Source organism: Monodelphis domestica, chromosome 4, assembly GCF_027887165.1.
Source record: "Monodelphis domestica isolate mMonDom1 chromosome 4, mMonDom1.pri, whole genome shotgun sequence".
Lineage (NCBI taxonomy): Eukaryota > Metazoa > Chordata > Mammalia > Didelphimorphia > Didelphidae > Monodelphis > Monodelphis domestica.
In genome coordinates this window covers 419,805,588-419,820,164 of record NC_077230.1, presented here as the reverse complement: position 1 = coordinate 419,820,164, position 14,577 = coordinate 419,805,588, and the positions used below count along the sequence as shown (strand labels likewise).

The window sequence follows — 14,577 nt, the reverse complement described above, 5'->3', positions numbered from 1 at the left end:
AGTGGGGCAGCCAGGCAGGATCCCCTAAAGTGAACTGTGTGAAATTTCTCTTCAATTGAGGCTACATGAGCAACTCCACACCAAGCCTCCTTATGCCTAGTGTTAACAGAGAGCCGGCCAGTGATGACCCAGGCCTGGGAGCAGGTGGAGGGGACCCACCTGGAGATTTAGGAGGGCGGAGAGGGGACCTGCTTCTGCTTCTAACCAACTTATGGGGAGGCAAAGGCCTTTGGGTGGCAGCCGAGCTGGAGTGGGGTGCCTCCTCCCTTTGGACCATAGGCATAAGGATGACTCTGATGAGTCCTCCAGGCCTGCCCTTCACACTTATCTGCACTTTCCAGAACCTTGGCACTGGCCTAATGATGAAACCAAAGATGCCTGGGCCTTGCCATCTACCCTGATGCTCCCCCACTGGAGGATGAGCTCTTCAAGAGCAAGGTCCGTCTTGTCTTTTCCTCTTTGTATCCAGGGCTTAGGACACAGTAGGTGCTTAATCAGTGTTTTCTTGTGAATTAACTTTGTGTCTTCATACAGGCTCTTCTGGTGCCCAGACGATTCCCCTCTACCTTGGAATGCTCAAGGGCCACGTCATGGGAGAACCCTCCGTCCCAATGTTCTTGCTCTGCTCAAATGGTCTTGTAGTCATCTGTCTTCTGACTCAGGCCAGCCAGGAAGTTCAGGCTTGGATTTGCAATGAAAAAAGCCACTTGGAGACCAGCTAGTAAGTAGTTTGTTCGTTTATTTTTACAACTTTCCCTTTAGTTTTGGAATCAATACTATGTATGGGTTCCAAGGCAGAAAAGCAGTAAGGGCTAGGCAATGGAGGTGAAGGGACTTGCCCAGGATCACCCAGCTGGGAAGTATCTGAGTCCAGATTTGAACCCAGGACCTCCCATCTTTAGAACTGTTTCTCCATCTACTGAGCCACCTAGTTGTTCTGTTATTTTTTCATAATCTGGTATGCAATAAGTTGCATACCAAATTGATTTGAGAAAGGCAAGATAAACTCTGAATTCTTAAACCTTAGCATTCAAGGCCCTGTCCATTCATTGCTCTTTCCTACCAATGACTATACTGAACTTTCAACACCAGAGGGTGATGCTAGGAACCATCTGCAAAAATTGCAAAGATGCATATTAAAGTTATTATTAGAGGAGTCCCCTTTGGGGCGGTCAGCCTCTCTCTCCTACTTGGAGCTGATACTAGCACAGTGCCTGGCACAGAGTAGGTACTTGGTAAAGGTTGATTATCTCATTCCCAGCTGAAGAGCCCATTCACTCTTGTGTATTTTTCTGGTATATTCTAATCCATAGAACTTGGTCAATTTCTGTTTGCTGTTTATTGATTATGAAGAAAGCATTCAGTTCAGTAAAGCAAAATACTACTTTAAAGGCTCTTGTGCAATAAAGTCATTCATAAACCAAAATTACAGAATTTCCTTTAAAGCTTTAACAACAGAAATAATCCTAATCAATGTCCTCTGACCATAAATATCAGGTGAGACACAAAAGAGGGAGCTGTATGCTCACCGAAGGTGTTTTCCATGGTGATGGAAGAGATCTAAGTTGATTCCAAAAGAAAAGAAACTGAAGGGATTAAAATAGGCAACGAGGAAACTAAACTATCACTCTTTGCAGATATATGATGGTATATCTAGAGAATCCTAGAAAATCAACTAAAAAACTAGTGGAAAGAATTAATAACTTTAGCAGAGTTGCAGGATACAAAATAAACCCACATAAATCATCAGCATTTCTATTTCCAACAAAATCAGCAGCAGGAGTTAGAAACAGAAACTCCATTTAGAATCACTCTAGACAATATAAAATATTTGGGAATCTATCTGCCAAGACAAACACAGGAATTATATGAACACAATTACAAAACTTTTCAAACAAATAAAATTAGGTCTAAACAGTTGGAAAAACATTAATTACTCAGGGGTAGGGTGAGATAATATAATAAAAATGACAATCCTACCTAATTTAGTTTATTTATTCACCACACCAATCAAACTACCAAAAAACTTTTTTATAGAGTTAGAAAAAATAATAACCAAATTGAAGAGAATTCTCTGGGGAGAATGAGGTTCTCAAGGCACTCCTTGAGTTTGTGGATGATGCTGGGCTGGCTACAAGCCCCAGAACATAGGAGAGCCTCTTGGCAGAGAACAAAACTTTTCAAAAGTCTGACCTGACCATGCACACAGGAAAACCCAAGTGGATGAAAAGTGTCTATTGTCTAGATTATGACTTGCATTATTTTAAATTTTTAAATGTTTTTTAAATATAATTTTATTAAAAAAAATATTTTTCCAACGTGACATGATTTATGTTCTCTCCCTCCCCTCTTCCCTTCCTCCTCCCAGAGCTAACAAGCAATTCCACTGGGTTATACATGTATTATATGATATGCATTTAGACAAGCACATAGAACAGACAGATAATGAGTTGAGCCAAGAGTTGACCTCATATGAGGATGCTGGGTCAAATTACTTTTGAGAAATTGCATAGCTCCTATAATAATCCCATGCTTCCCATAGAAACAAAGGCCCAATGTTTAATGCCAACATTCTGTTGGTGTTACTATTTGGCAGTGAGACAGGAAACATAAGAAAGAACTAAATATCAGAGTCACACAGTGGTCCAAGGTGAGGAGTATGGTGGTGGGTGGGAACAGGCTGTAACAGAACCAAAGAGAAACTTTGATAATAATAAGAGTTAATATTTCTCTAGCACTCTCAGGTTTGCAAAGCTCTTTACAAATATGAACTCATTTGATCTCCAAAACAACTCTGGGAGGCAGGTGCTCTAATTATCCCGCATTTTACAGAAGAAATCAAAACAGAACCAAATAAAAGTGACTGGCTCAGCTAGTAAGCATCTGAGGCAAGATCAGAGTCCTCCTAAACCCAAGTGCCCCCCCAGCTTTATTTGCCCACCTCCTGGCTGCTTTAGAATAGGAGTAAAAGATGTCACCTACCACACCTAGAGCAGCTAGGGGGTGCCATACTGCACAGTATGCTGGGCCTTGAGTCAAGAAGACTCATCGCCTGGTGTTCAAATCTAAAATTAAGGGACCCTAAGCAAGTCACCTCACCCTGTTTGCCTGTTTCCTCATCTATAAAATGAGTAGGAAAAAGAAATGGCAAATGACTCCAGACTCCAAATGAAGAGTGGGACACAGCTGAAATGATTCAATATTTACATAGCACTTTAAGCTTTGCAAAGGGCTTTCCAAATATGATCTCTTCAGGACACCCATGAGAAGTTGGTGATATCATTACCTCCATTTTATAGATGAGGAAACTAAGGAAAGACAGAAACTAAGTAAGACAGAGATTAAATGATTTGTCCAATGTCACACAATAAGCGGCTAAGACCAGATTTAAACTTGGGTCTTCCTGATTGCAAATATAGTCCTTTATTTACTATTTCCCCCCTTTTTCATTTAGAATATTTTTCCATGGTTACAGGATGCACGATCCCTCCCCCTACACTCATATGTTTTTCTTCTGCGTTTCTACTCCCACAGTTCTTTCTCTGGATGTGGATAGCTTTCTTTCTCCTAGGTCCCTCTGGAACATCCTGGATCATTGCATTACTACTAGTAGAAAAGTCTATTACATTTGATTGTGCCACAATGTTTCAGTCTACAATTGTGTACAATGTTTTCCTGGTTCTGTTCCTTTTGTTCTGCATCAATTCCTAGAGGTCTTTCCAATTTCACATGGAATTCCTCCAGTTCATCATCCCTTTCAGCACAGTAGTATCCCATCACTAACAGATACTACAGTTTGTTCAATCATTCCTCATTTAAGGGCATCCCCTCATTTTCCAATTTTTTTGCTACCACAAAAAGCTCAGCTATAAATATTTTTGTACAAGTATTTTCCTTATTATCTCTTTGGGGTACAAACCCTGTAGGGGTATGACTGGATCAAAGGGTAAGCATTCCTTTAAAGCCCTTTGGGCATAGTTCCAAATTGCCCTCCAGAATGGTTGGACCAATTCACAACTCTACCAGCAGTATATCAGGGTCCCAAGTTTGCCACATTCCCTCCAACATTTATCACTTTCCTTTGCTGCCACATTGGCTAATTTGCTAGGTGCAAGGTGGTACATCCATGTTGTTTTAATTTGCATTTCTCTAATCAGGAGGGATTTATAACACTTTTTTGTGTGCTTATTGATAGTTTTGATTGCATCATGTGAAAACTGTCTATTCACATCCCTTGACTGTCAATTGGAGAATGGCTTGATTTTTTGTAAATTTGACTTAGTTCCTTATATATTTGGGAAATTAAGCCTTTGTCAGAGAGTTTTGTTTTTTAAAAAAAATGTTCTCCCAGTTTGTTGCTTTCCTTCTAATTTGGTTGCATTGGTTTTGTTTGTATAAAACCTTTTAAATTTGATATAATCAAAGTCATTCATTTTACATTTTGCAATGTTCCCTGTCTCTTACTTAGTCTTAAATTCCTTCCTTTCCCACAGATTTGACAGGTATACTATTCTATGTTCACCTAATTTATTTATGATTTCACTCTTTATATTTAAGTCATTTACCCATTTTGAATTTATCTTGGTATAGGGTATAAGATGTTGATCTAGACCCAATTTATCCCGGACTGTTTTCCAATTTTCCCAGCAGTTTTTGTCAAATACTGAGTTCTTGTCCCAAAAGCTGGGGTCTTTGAGTTTATTGAACACTGGCTTGCTGAGGTCATTTACCCCTAGTCTATTCCATTGATCCACTCTTCTGTCTCTTAACCAGTATAATATTGTTTTGATGATCAGTGCTTTATAGTACAGTTTAAGATCTGGTACTGCTAGGCCCCCAGCCTTCACTTTTTTCCTCATTAGTTCTCTTGATATTCTTGATCTTTTGTTCTTCCAGATGAACTTTGTTATAATTTTTTTCTAATTTTATAAAAAAAATTTGTGGTCATTTGTTAGATATGGCACTAAATAAATCAATTCATTTGGGTAGGATTTTCATTTTTTATTATATTAGCTTATCCTACCAATGAGCAATTGATGTTTTTTCAATTATTTAGATCTTATTTCAACTGTTTGAATAGTGTTTTGTAGTTGTGTTCATATAATTCCTGTTTGTCTTGGCAAATAGATTCCTAAATATTTTATATTGTCTAGAGTGATTTTAAATGGAATTTCTCTTTCTAATTCCTGCTGCTGAGTTTTGTTGGAAATATATAGAAATGCTGATGATTTATGTAGGTTTACCTTGTACCCTGCAACTTTCCTAAAGTTGTTAATTATTTCCAATAGCCTTTTATTTAATTTTCTGGGCTTCTCTAAGTAGAACATCATATCATCTGCAAAGAATGATACTTTAGTCTCCTCATCGCCTACTTTAACCCCTTAAATTTCTTTTTCTTCTCTAATTGCTATGGATAGCGTTTCTAGGGCAATATTAAATAACAGAGGTGAAAACTTGGGTTTTCAGTCACATGAGGAACTGCCTGTTCCCTTTACCAATAGGGCGGCGGCAGCCGGAAGTACGGGTTTGGGTGAGCGGCTCGCCGCCGGATATCCGGTGTCGCAAATACGATCTTCGTTCCTTTTGCAACATGGTGGGTGGCCGGGGCCCCAAGCGCGATGCGGGAGATTCGGGGTTCCTGGGATTTCGTTCCGGGTCGGTGGACCCAGGGACTGTGAGGCGGCGACGACGGGGGCCACGGAACAAGAAGCGGGGCTGGCGGCGACTTGCCGAAGAGCCGCTGGGGCAGGAAGTAGACACGTTTCTGGAGGACGTGCGCCTGCAGGAGCGCGCGACCGGGTAAGTACGCGAGGAGGATGGGGGCTGAGAGGGGATCCTAGGGTCAGAGACACTAGGCTGTGTGTGTATACGTGTGGGCATCTGTGATAGGCACTTCCGCTAATGCTGAGCACACTTCCGGTTGGCCTGTAGGGACCCCTGAGAATTACCCTACCGGCTGTCCTGGGCATTTTCAGTGCGTGCTCCGTAGGGGGCACTTTCTGTGTGCAGAGATGCTGGTCCGAGATTGGCCGCTGCCTGGGGGAGTGGGTTACTCCGGTGTGTCCAGGCTTGGATAGCCGAGATGAGTGTCCGGGGGAGACATCTTCCCCCTTCCAGCCCCTCGCAATCATACAATTTTTGTTCACAGGGGCCTGCTCTCCGAGACTCCGGATGAAAACCTCTTCTTTGTGGATAAGGGACGCGGGGAAGAAGGTGAGGGGGCAAGGGGAAGAGCTTGGAGATCCATCAAGGCCAGAGAATCGGTAGCCTGGCCGCGGTTTGAACAGAATGGATGAGAAGGGGCAAGACCCAGGCATCTCAAATAGTTCTTTGATTAAGCACCCACCATGTGCCAGTTGCTGGCCATTTCTGACCCTTCCTGACCCCATTTGGAGTTTTCTTGTCACCGATACCAGAACAGTTTGCCATTTCCTTCTCCAGCTCATTTGAGCTGGTGATGAGAAAACTCAGGCAAACAGTTAAATGGCTTACCCACAGTCACACAGCTAGTAAGTGTCTGAGGCTGGGATCAAGATGAGTTTTCTGGGTCCAGGCTTGGTGCACAGTGCTAAGCCAGGCTGGTGGTACAAAAAAGAGGCAAAAGTCTTGGAATCTGTATATTGTATTGGTTCCAAAACAGAAGAGTGGTAAGGGCTAGGCAATGGAGGTTAAGTGACTTGTTCAGGATCACACAGCTAGGAAGTGGCTGAGACCAGATTCCAACCTAGGACTTCCCATTTCTTGGCCTGACTATCAACTGAGCCTAGGTGCCCCTGCTACGATATTTCATAGGGGCCACTGTTTTTTCTCCTGTAATGAATAAATCAGTCATTAAGCTCTTTAAGAGGTATTTACTTTGTAGCAGACATTCAAGTTCTGGGAAGTTGAAAGAAAAAAAAAACAACAATCCTTGCCCACAGAAAGCTAATGTTTTAGGACTAGAGAGCAGTATAAATCAGTAGAGAATTATGGGATTGGACTAGATGGTTTCTTAAGATCTCTTTTAGAGCTGACATTTTCTGGATTAAAAAAAGGCAGTCCCCTAGAGAAGCCTGAAGCAAACTTAAAAGAAAGTCAAATTGAGAAAATCATAGGGTTGAGACAGCTAGGTAGCAGTGGATAGCGAGCCAGGCCTAGAGTCTGGAAGACCTGGATTCAAATTTGATCTGAGACATTTCCTAGCTGTATGACCCTGAGCAAGTCACCCATTTGCCTAGCCCTGACTGTTGTTCTGCCTTGGAACTGATAGTATTGAGTCTAAGACTGAAGTTAAGTTTAAAAAAAAAATAGGGTCATTAATTTAGATCTAAAAGAGAACTTGGGAAATTCTTTTTAAAAAATAAATACTTTAAATATTGAAGTCCGTTAATTTAAGTGTAAGTGGTAATGAAGTAAGTATATTTATATACATTATACATATATATAAAATAACTTATATATGTTACTTTTACTGATTTAATTTCTAGTAAAACATAAAAAAACAGATGGGGGAAATGTATAGAGTTGCATTGAATGTTTCACTTGGGTGATGTGTCAGTTAAATTTGCACAGCTTATTCTTTATCATAAAAGTTTCAAGGAGAGGGCGAGACATGGTAGGAAATACAGCTTTATAAGTAAAAAATAGTAATAAAGTGTGGTTTTAAATAGAAGAAGACAGTCCCATGCCTGTGTATGGAGGTAGTGGGAAAAGTTTTCTTGGGGCCTCCTTCACTAGGGACTCCCTATATTGGGAGATAGCCTGGGCCCAGGAAGTGGGGCTTATTCTCAGATCCTGGCAGGGAGGGTAGTGGCAAGTCCAAGGGCTGGGGTAGGTTAAGAGGAGGGAGCAATTCTCCACCCCCCACTCCCTTTCCCCTTCCTTGCCTGATGAATTAAGATTGATGTAATTTTGCTTCTTGTATAAAGCGAAGGGCAATTATGATGCAGAAAGACAGGGTACAGGAGGCAGCTGGGTAGCTCAGTGGATTGAGAGCCAGGCCTAGAGACGAGGAGGTCCTGGGTTCCAATGTGGCCTCAGATATTTCCCAGCTGTGTCTGGGCAAGCCACTTGACCCCCATTGCCTAGCCCTTACCACCCTTTTGCCTTGGAACCAATACACAGTATTGATTCCAAGACGGAAGGTAAGGGTTTACAAAAAAAAAAGGAAAGACAGGGTGCAAAAAGGCCTTGAACTCTCTCTTCCAAATCGGAGGTTGCTCTGTTTGACTCGTCCTTCTTCTCCAGACTCGAAGATAAAGCAGGACTTGAAGAAATCTTTTTGGATTGACCGGGTTTTAGAGTCAAACTCCAAAGTACCTTCCCCAAAGAAGTGAGTACCTCTTCTCTCCCCATCCCCTAGCTCTGTTCTCTGGGATTTCCTTTCTTGGAATTCTGAGAAGAGAAGAATCCCTGAATAAGATCATAAATGGCTTCCTGGCTAAGGGAATAGAGCTGCATTGAGCCTTGCAGAATGGGAAGGAGCCAGGAGAAGACTGGGAGGGGGTGAGGGGCAGTTTTAGGGAGGCATTGGAGGGAGAAAGTGGGGCTAGAAATGACATGGGCAGGATCCTAGGAAAAAAAGAAGGCTGACATTGGTCTGGCTCCAGGTGAGCAGTATAGATGGGGTCCAATGGGCCTTGGAGAATCATGGCAGTTTCCTGAGTAAGATGCTGGACAAAAGGCTTAGAAAAAGGTTCTGAGCGCTAGATTTGCAGTCAGAGAAGCTGGTGGAGTGAAACTCCAGGGGAGCAGCTATCAGAAATTAGGAAACTGAGGTCATGCTTTCCCTCATCTCCTTTGCCCTTTTCTTGGCAGCATCCTTGCCCACCAGGTCCCCAATGGGAAGAAACTGAAACGCAAACAGCGCTTGTGGGAACACCTGGCTCAGCAGGGAAAGCAGCCCCGGGAGGTGCGGAAAGCCCAGGCCAGACTGCTTCAGCCCCCAACCCCAAAGACCCCACCCTCTGACCCAGCTGACCGGCCTTTCTATGACCTCTGGGCCCAGGACAGTAAGTGAGGAGAGGGGAGGCATGGCCAGGGCCAGGGCCAGGGACTTGATAAAAGCACTGACAATATGTGACCTGCACATCTTTACCTCTATTGGTGCAATTGGAACTTTGGCTCGCTAAGGGTCCTTCCAGCTCTGAGTTGGACTCTGTTCATGAATTGGATGAGTTTGGGGGGAGAGTATTCTTCCTTCTCTTCCCTTAAACCCCATTCCCAGCCCTCTGACTCTTACTCCTCTACCCCCATCTTGTCCTTTGTAGATCCTCTGGACCGCCCCTTAGTGGGACAGGACACCTTCTTCTTGGAACAGACAAAGAAGAAGGGAGTAAAGGTTAGGAGGGAGGGTTGGAGGGAGGGAGGGGAAAGAGAGAGAGAATGTGTGTGTGCATGAGAAAGAGTGAAAGAAAGAATGGGGGGACCAGGAGAATAGGGAGAAAGGAAGCAATCATGGGCAGCTATGCAGGGAGAAAGACTTGGGTGCTTATGGATCCTAGATCATAAGAACTATGACCTCGTGGCTGTCTGGGCACCATGTTCTAGTTGAAAATGTCTTTGATTACTAACAAAGAGCCTGGGGGCAGCTACCTGCTCTGGTCCCTGTTGAGCCTTTTGCTTTTCACATCCATCAGAGGGAGGCCTCACCTCCAATCCCATGAATCTCATTTGTTCAAGCCCTTCAGTTTTGGGGTGAAGAAAGGTAAATCCAGGGAAAGGAAGAGACTGGCACAGCTACAAAGCAGTAATCTAGTCCGTGGTTTCTTGCCCTGGATTCTGGCAACAGGAATGCAGGAGGCATTGGTTGGTGTTTAGTGAACTCCCATTTGCATGCTCTCCTGTCCCTTCACCCCACTTCTCTTCTTGCAGCGACCTCGGCGACTACAGACCAAACCCTCTCAAGCCCCGGCTGTGGAAGTGATACCTTCTGGAGGCTCTTATAATCCTTCATTCCAGGCCCACCAGGTACCAGCCCCTTCTGTCACCTAGAACCCCCTAGATTGGTCCTAGAGCATTCCTCTGTCTGGGGACTCCCTCCGCCTTTTGACTACCCTTCCTATTTGTGTCCTCCAGGCCCTGCTCCAGGAAGCCCATGAAGTAGAGCTCCAGAGGCAGAAGGTGGAAGAGAAGCTCAGTCGTCAGCTGGCCTTCCCTACTGTGGATAAGGCCCCCACCCAGGTGACTGACCGCGCAGGGATCGCAGCCAGCAGTGGGCCTGCCCTGACGGTCGGCCGACTGATACACCGACAGTCGGGCTCCCTGGTGGCCCAGCAATCCTGTTCTTTCTTCCCCTCATGCTTGACACAAGAGAACACCCCAGATAGCATCCCTTCCCTTCAAAGAGTTGCCTTGAAATGGGAAGGAGGCTACCTCGCCAACTGCTAAGTACATGGAAGCTGACTTGAGGGGGAGAGAGCCTCTCTGGGCACAGCACTGAGCGGGGCTGCTATCTACCTTCTCCATAAAGAACATATCGATGTGTCTACCTACGGAGAGAAGCGTAGATACAGATAGATCAAGGCAGCTAGGTGGTGCCATCGTGCACAGATCCTGGAATCGGGGTGACCTACCTTGAGTTCAAATCTAGCCTCAGACGCCTCCCCCCCCCACACTCTTTCTAGCAGGGTATCCCCTGGGCAAGTCATCAATCGTGTTTGCCTCAGGTTCCTCCTCTGTCAATGAACTGGAGAAGGAAATGGCAAACAACTCCAATATCTTTGCCAAGATAGCCCCAAATGGTTAGTCAGACATGACTAAACAACAACAGAGCAGGGTTACTCACTGGGAATTCCCTATCCCAACAGAATCTCACATCTGGAACCCAAAAAAATAACTAAAAACAATTAAGGGGGCCAGAAAGACTTCCTTTGGGAGCTAAAGCATGAAGCTAGGAATTCTGAGGTGGGCGTGCATTGAAGGCGTAATGATGCAGAGCCATTAGGTGGGGTGTTCTTCTGGGCTTGGGAATGACAAGTATTTGGTTGGATGTAGTGTGTGTCAGGGAGAGATACAGTAGGTCTAGGAGTTAGGCTGGAGCTATGTAGGGAAAGCTGCCTCATTCCGTGCTGAGAAGTTGGTCATGTCCTAGAAGCAATAGGGAGCCCCTAGAGCTTCTTGAGGAGGGGAGTAATGCCCTCAGACATGTGATTTTGTGACTTTTTTTTAGTACTTGTGTGGGAGATTAGAGGGAGAAGAGCCTGGAAGCAGGACTCCATGTGGGGGGCTCTGCAATATTCCAGGTTCGAAGGGGTAAGACGTTGGGTGGTGGCAGCATGAGTAGAAGAGAAAGGCTGCAAGAGCTCAAGTATCCATTGTGCTTCTTGCCAGGAGTCGGCATTCAAGGAGCTGTGTGAGGGGCTGTTGGAGGAGTCGGATGAGGAGACTCCTGCAGAGCCAGGAGATGGGGATGCCGATGGCCCGGCACCCAGACCCCCAGGCCCAGAGAAGAAGACGGAGCAGCAGAGGAGGAGGGAGAAGGAGGCTCGGAAGCTGGTGAGGGGCTCCCTCGGGCAGGCATCAATCCAAAGGGGGTGGGTTAGGGTGATGAATCTCTTCTCAGACAATTCCTCCTTGTGGAATTTGATTTCTCTGCCTCCTGGGTGGCTTGTGCAAGCATAGGCAGGTGGGAAGAAAGGCTCTACCTTCTGACCCTGGAGCCTGGGGTTGGGGTTTCCCCATAGAAAGCCCAGCAGGCTGCAGAACGAGCAGCTCGAAAGAGGCGCCAGGAAGTGTTCCAGCTTCGAGGCATCAGACTGCAGGTGGCTCAGCGGCTGACAGAGCTGGCCCGGCGGCGAGAGAGACGGAGACTAAAGCGGCTGGCCGAGGATGAGAAACCCCGACGACTGGGGCGGCTTAAGTGAGGAACTGGGGAGCTTGCATCCCTCTAGCTAGAGAGTTAACTGGGCTGTCCCAATACTTCCTCTGCTTAGAAAACCTTTCCTGATTGTCCATGGGACTCCTCCCACTCCCCACATCCTGGCATTCAAGGCCCCCCCCCCCCCCCCCCAGGGCAGCCCTAACCTTCTTTCCCCAAAGTCTCAGGGAGAGTGAGAGGGGCCTCTATTTATCCATCTCACCCTTCACCAGTCCTTGGCATCCCCCTGAGCCTTCAAGCCTGCCTGCTGTGCCCTTGTGTGCTGCCCCCCCTTCCCCCTTGCCCACCTTCCCAGGGTGAATCCTACTCTTCTGGCCTTGAGACCTTTCCCAGCTAGAAGGGCCAGGAGGAAGAAAAGAAGGATGCCACTACTTCTCATCTCCCCAGCCAGATGACCATTTCCCTCCTTGTCTTGGTGTCCTGGGGTAGTTGTGTGGGCTCTTGAGAGCATGTCTCCCCAATAAGAGCCGCAGGATTTCGAAGCTGCTGGAGGAAGCCCTCAGGTAGCTGCCGTTCCTGATGTCCTTTCTCTTGCTTCATGCCAGGTATCAGGCTCCTGACATTGATGTACAGCTTAGCACTGAACTGGCTGATTCCTTGAGGAAACTAAAGGTATTGATCCTTGGGAAGGGAAGCTAGGGGAGGGGAAGGGTCCTGTGCCTGATGAAGAGACGCATCCTTGCTCGCCTGAGCCCTACCCTGATAGTGGTTTGGGGTAATAGGTGACACCATGGCTCCCCTAGGAAGGTCTGGATTGGCCTATGCCTGGGGGCTGAGGGCACCAGGAGTCTGGGGCTGGGGATAAGAGGCTCTTGGGTCCATCTGATGCCACTCTCTTTCCTAGCCTGAGGGCAGCATTCTTCGGGACCGTTTTAAGAGTTTCCAACGAAGAAACATGATTGAGCCTAGAGAAAGAGCCAGGTAAGGGGTCCAGATTGAGGGGCTGCACAGGGAGGGAGAGGATCTGAGGGAGGGGACCTTATCTCTGAGTTTCCTTCTCTTCTCATGTCCAGGTTCAAGCGGAAATACAAGGTCAAGCTTGTGGAGAAACGGGCCTTCCGAGAAATGCAGTGAGTATCCCCAAACCCCTCTGCCCCGGCCCCGGCTTCCCCTGGGTCTGGCCAGTAACCCTCTCATGGGCTTTCTTGTGCCCACAGGTTATAGCTGCGACTCTTCAGGATGCCTGCTCTGCCCAGCCCCTGATGCTCCATTAAAAGTTCTTGCTCTGTCTTACACGCGTGCCACATTTCAGTCCATCCTTGGGTCTGTCTCTTCTCTCCTCCAGAGAGAGATTTTGGTGCTCTGGGGTCAGTCTCGCCAAACCCTCACACAAGGGCTCCTCTCCTGAGGATTGGGCTCAGCTGAGAGTCTGCCAAAGAGTGAGGATATAGGAAAGAAAGACGGGCTTGGGGGAGTTACTGTTAGCCAGAGGGGTTTCATGAGGGACAAGGGGCAAGCAGAAGGCTCAGTGCAGATGAGTTGCCTCAATTTTAGCAAGCTTCTGCCAAAGTCTTTCATGTATTTTTCTGAGAAAAGATGGGGGCAGGTAGGTACCACGGTGGATAGAGTGCCAGCCCTGGAGACAGGAGGTCCTGGGCTCAAATGTGACCTAGTGACCCTAGACCAGTCATTTAACCCCAGTTCCCTCACCCTTAGAACCTATACTTAGTATTAATTCTAAGACATAAGGTAAAGGTTTTAAAAAAAAAAGAAAAGATGGTGGAGGCTGGGTGAAAGTAGTATAGTTAGGTTGATGAGGGGAGCCTTGCAGCAGAGACCCACGGTGCTCTTTTTCTTTGCTTCTTAGAATCTAGTCTCCTCCAAGATGCCCCAAGAGCTATTTTGTTAGGAGGCCTCTGCAACGCCATGTCTTCCCTCTGCGGCCACTTGGCATCTTCTTGGGAGGTCTCTCATGTGCCCGAATCTGTCCGTGTTGTCTTCCCCGGCACACGTAAGGCCTGGGGGCTCCAGCTGTCAACACAGTCTGAGCCTTAACCGGTGTTTTTGATGGATTGGCCACCATTCAGCGCACAAGGAGATGGCTAGTTAGGCCTGGCACAGGCCCCACGCCAGCCCTGCAGGCGCCACTGAGCCTTTCTAGTCTCTCCTCCAAGATCACGCACATGTATCAGGGCCCGATGTTGGAGGGCACACCTGCCTTTCTGTGCTCCTCGGGGGGTTTGTGGAATGGAGTCCCCAGGATACCCTTTGAGGGTGCCGACCCACTTGGGGATTTAACAAGAATTCATTTGCCAGAGACGTGTGGGCAGCATGAGGAGAGAGGTGGTAAGAACAGGCAATTGGCCTGAGACTCCTTCGCAGGGTGCTCCTCATGCCCTTCAGTGCACCCAAAAAAGTGCGAGCTTCCCTTGCCAGGGAGAGGCTTCCCAACCACTGCACCCCACAGCCCTGAGGCAAGCAGATGATGCTCAGTAGGTAACTCCCCAAGCCAATTGCAGAGGGCACGGAGGTATGACCGCATGTTTCTTCCAGGTATGTTTCCTAACCACAGATGTACCTGGTGTGCTGTCTGGCATGTTTGCCGTGCATGTGTTCTCTCTCCATTTGTGTTAAAGTGACCGGGAAGGGGCAGTCCTCCATGTGTGAGTGGGGAGATGCTTCTTGTTACTTACCTTAGTTATTTCATTCATTTGGGGGGGGTGCCTTTAGGCTGAGCTAATAAACACAAGCTGAGAGCTGTGGCTTGACTCGATGGATGC

The 14,577-nt window shown here is 46.6% G+C and overlaps 1 protein-coding gene and 1 non-coding gene across 3 annotated transcripts; both read left to right on the top strand.

The window, feature by feature from the left end:
- The first annotated feature begins 678 nt into the window (after positions 1–678).
- NOP53 (NOP53 ribosome biogenesis factor) lies at positions 679–13,090 on the top strand. 2 transcript variants are annotated; one of them, XM_056796235.1, is made up of 14 exons: positions 679–721; positions 5,502–5,799; positions 6,149–6,213; positions 8,227–8,311; positions 8,797–8,990; positions 9,249–9,319; positions 9,853–9,948; positions 10,057–10,161; positions 11,311–11,475; positions 11,664–11,839; positions 12,403–12,469; positions 12,702–12,778; positions 12,871–12,927; positions 13,015–13,090. In XM_056796235.1, exons 1-14 carry the CDS (start codon positions 694–696, stop codon positions 13,019–13,021), a joined length of 1,491 nt encoding a protein of 496 aa, XP_056652213.1. In that variant the 5' UTR covers positions 679–693; the 3' UTR covers positions 13,022–13,090. The 2 variants fall into 2 exon arrangements, with proteins under 2 accessions (XP_056652213.1, XP_007492014.1); XM_007491952.3 differs by lacking the exon at positions 13,015–13,090 and having other exon boundaries at positions 12,871–12,931.
- On the top strand, positions 12,515–12,638 carry LOC130454207 (small nucleolar RNA SNORD23). The gene has a single exon (XR_008911880.1). It is a non-coding gene; the product is annotated as a small nucleolar RNA SNORD23 (small nucleolar RNA).
- Positions 13,091–14,577: the final 1,487 nt, after the last annotated feature.

Excerpts from the sequence above, each read along its gene's own strand:
- NOP53 (XM_056796235.1), top strand. The coding sequence starts at position 694 with ATGAAAAAAGCCACTTGGAGACCAGCTA. Across the intron at positions 9,949-10,056 it reads CTTCATTCCAGGCCCACCAG|GCCCTGCTCCAGGAAGCCCA; the intron begins GTACCAGCCCCT and ends TGTGTCCTCCAG. Across the intron at positions 11,840-12,402 it reads CGACGACTGGGGCGGCTTAA|GTATCAGGCTCCTGACATTG; the intron begins GTGAGGAACTGG and ends GCTTCATGCCAG.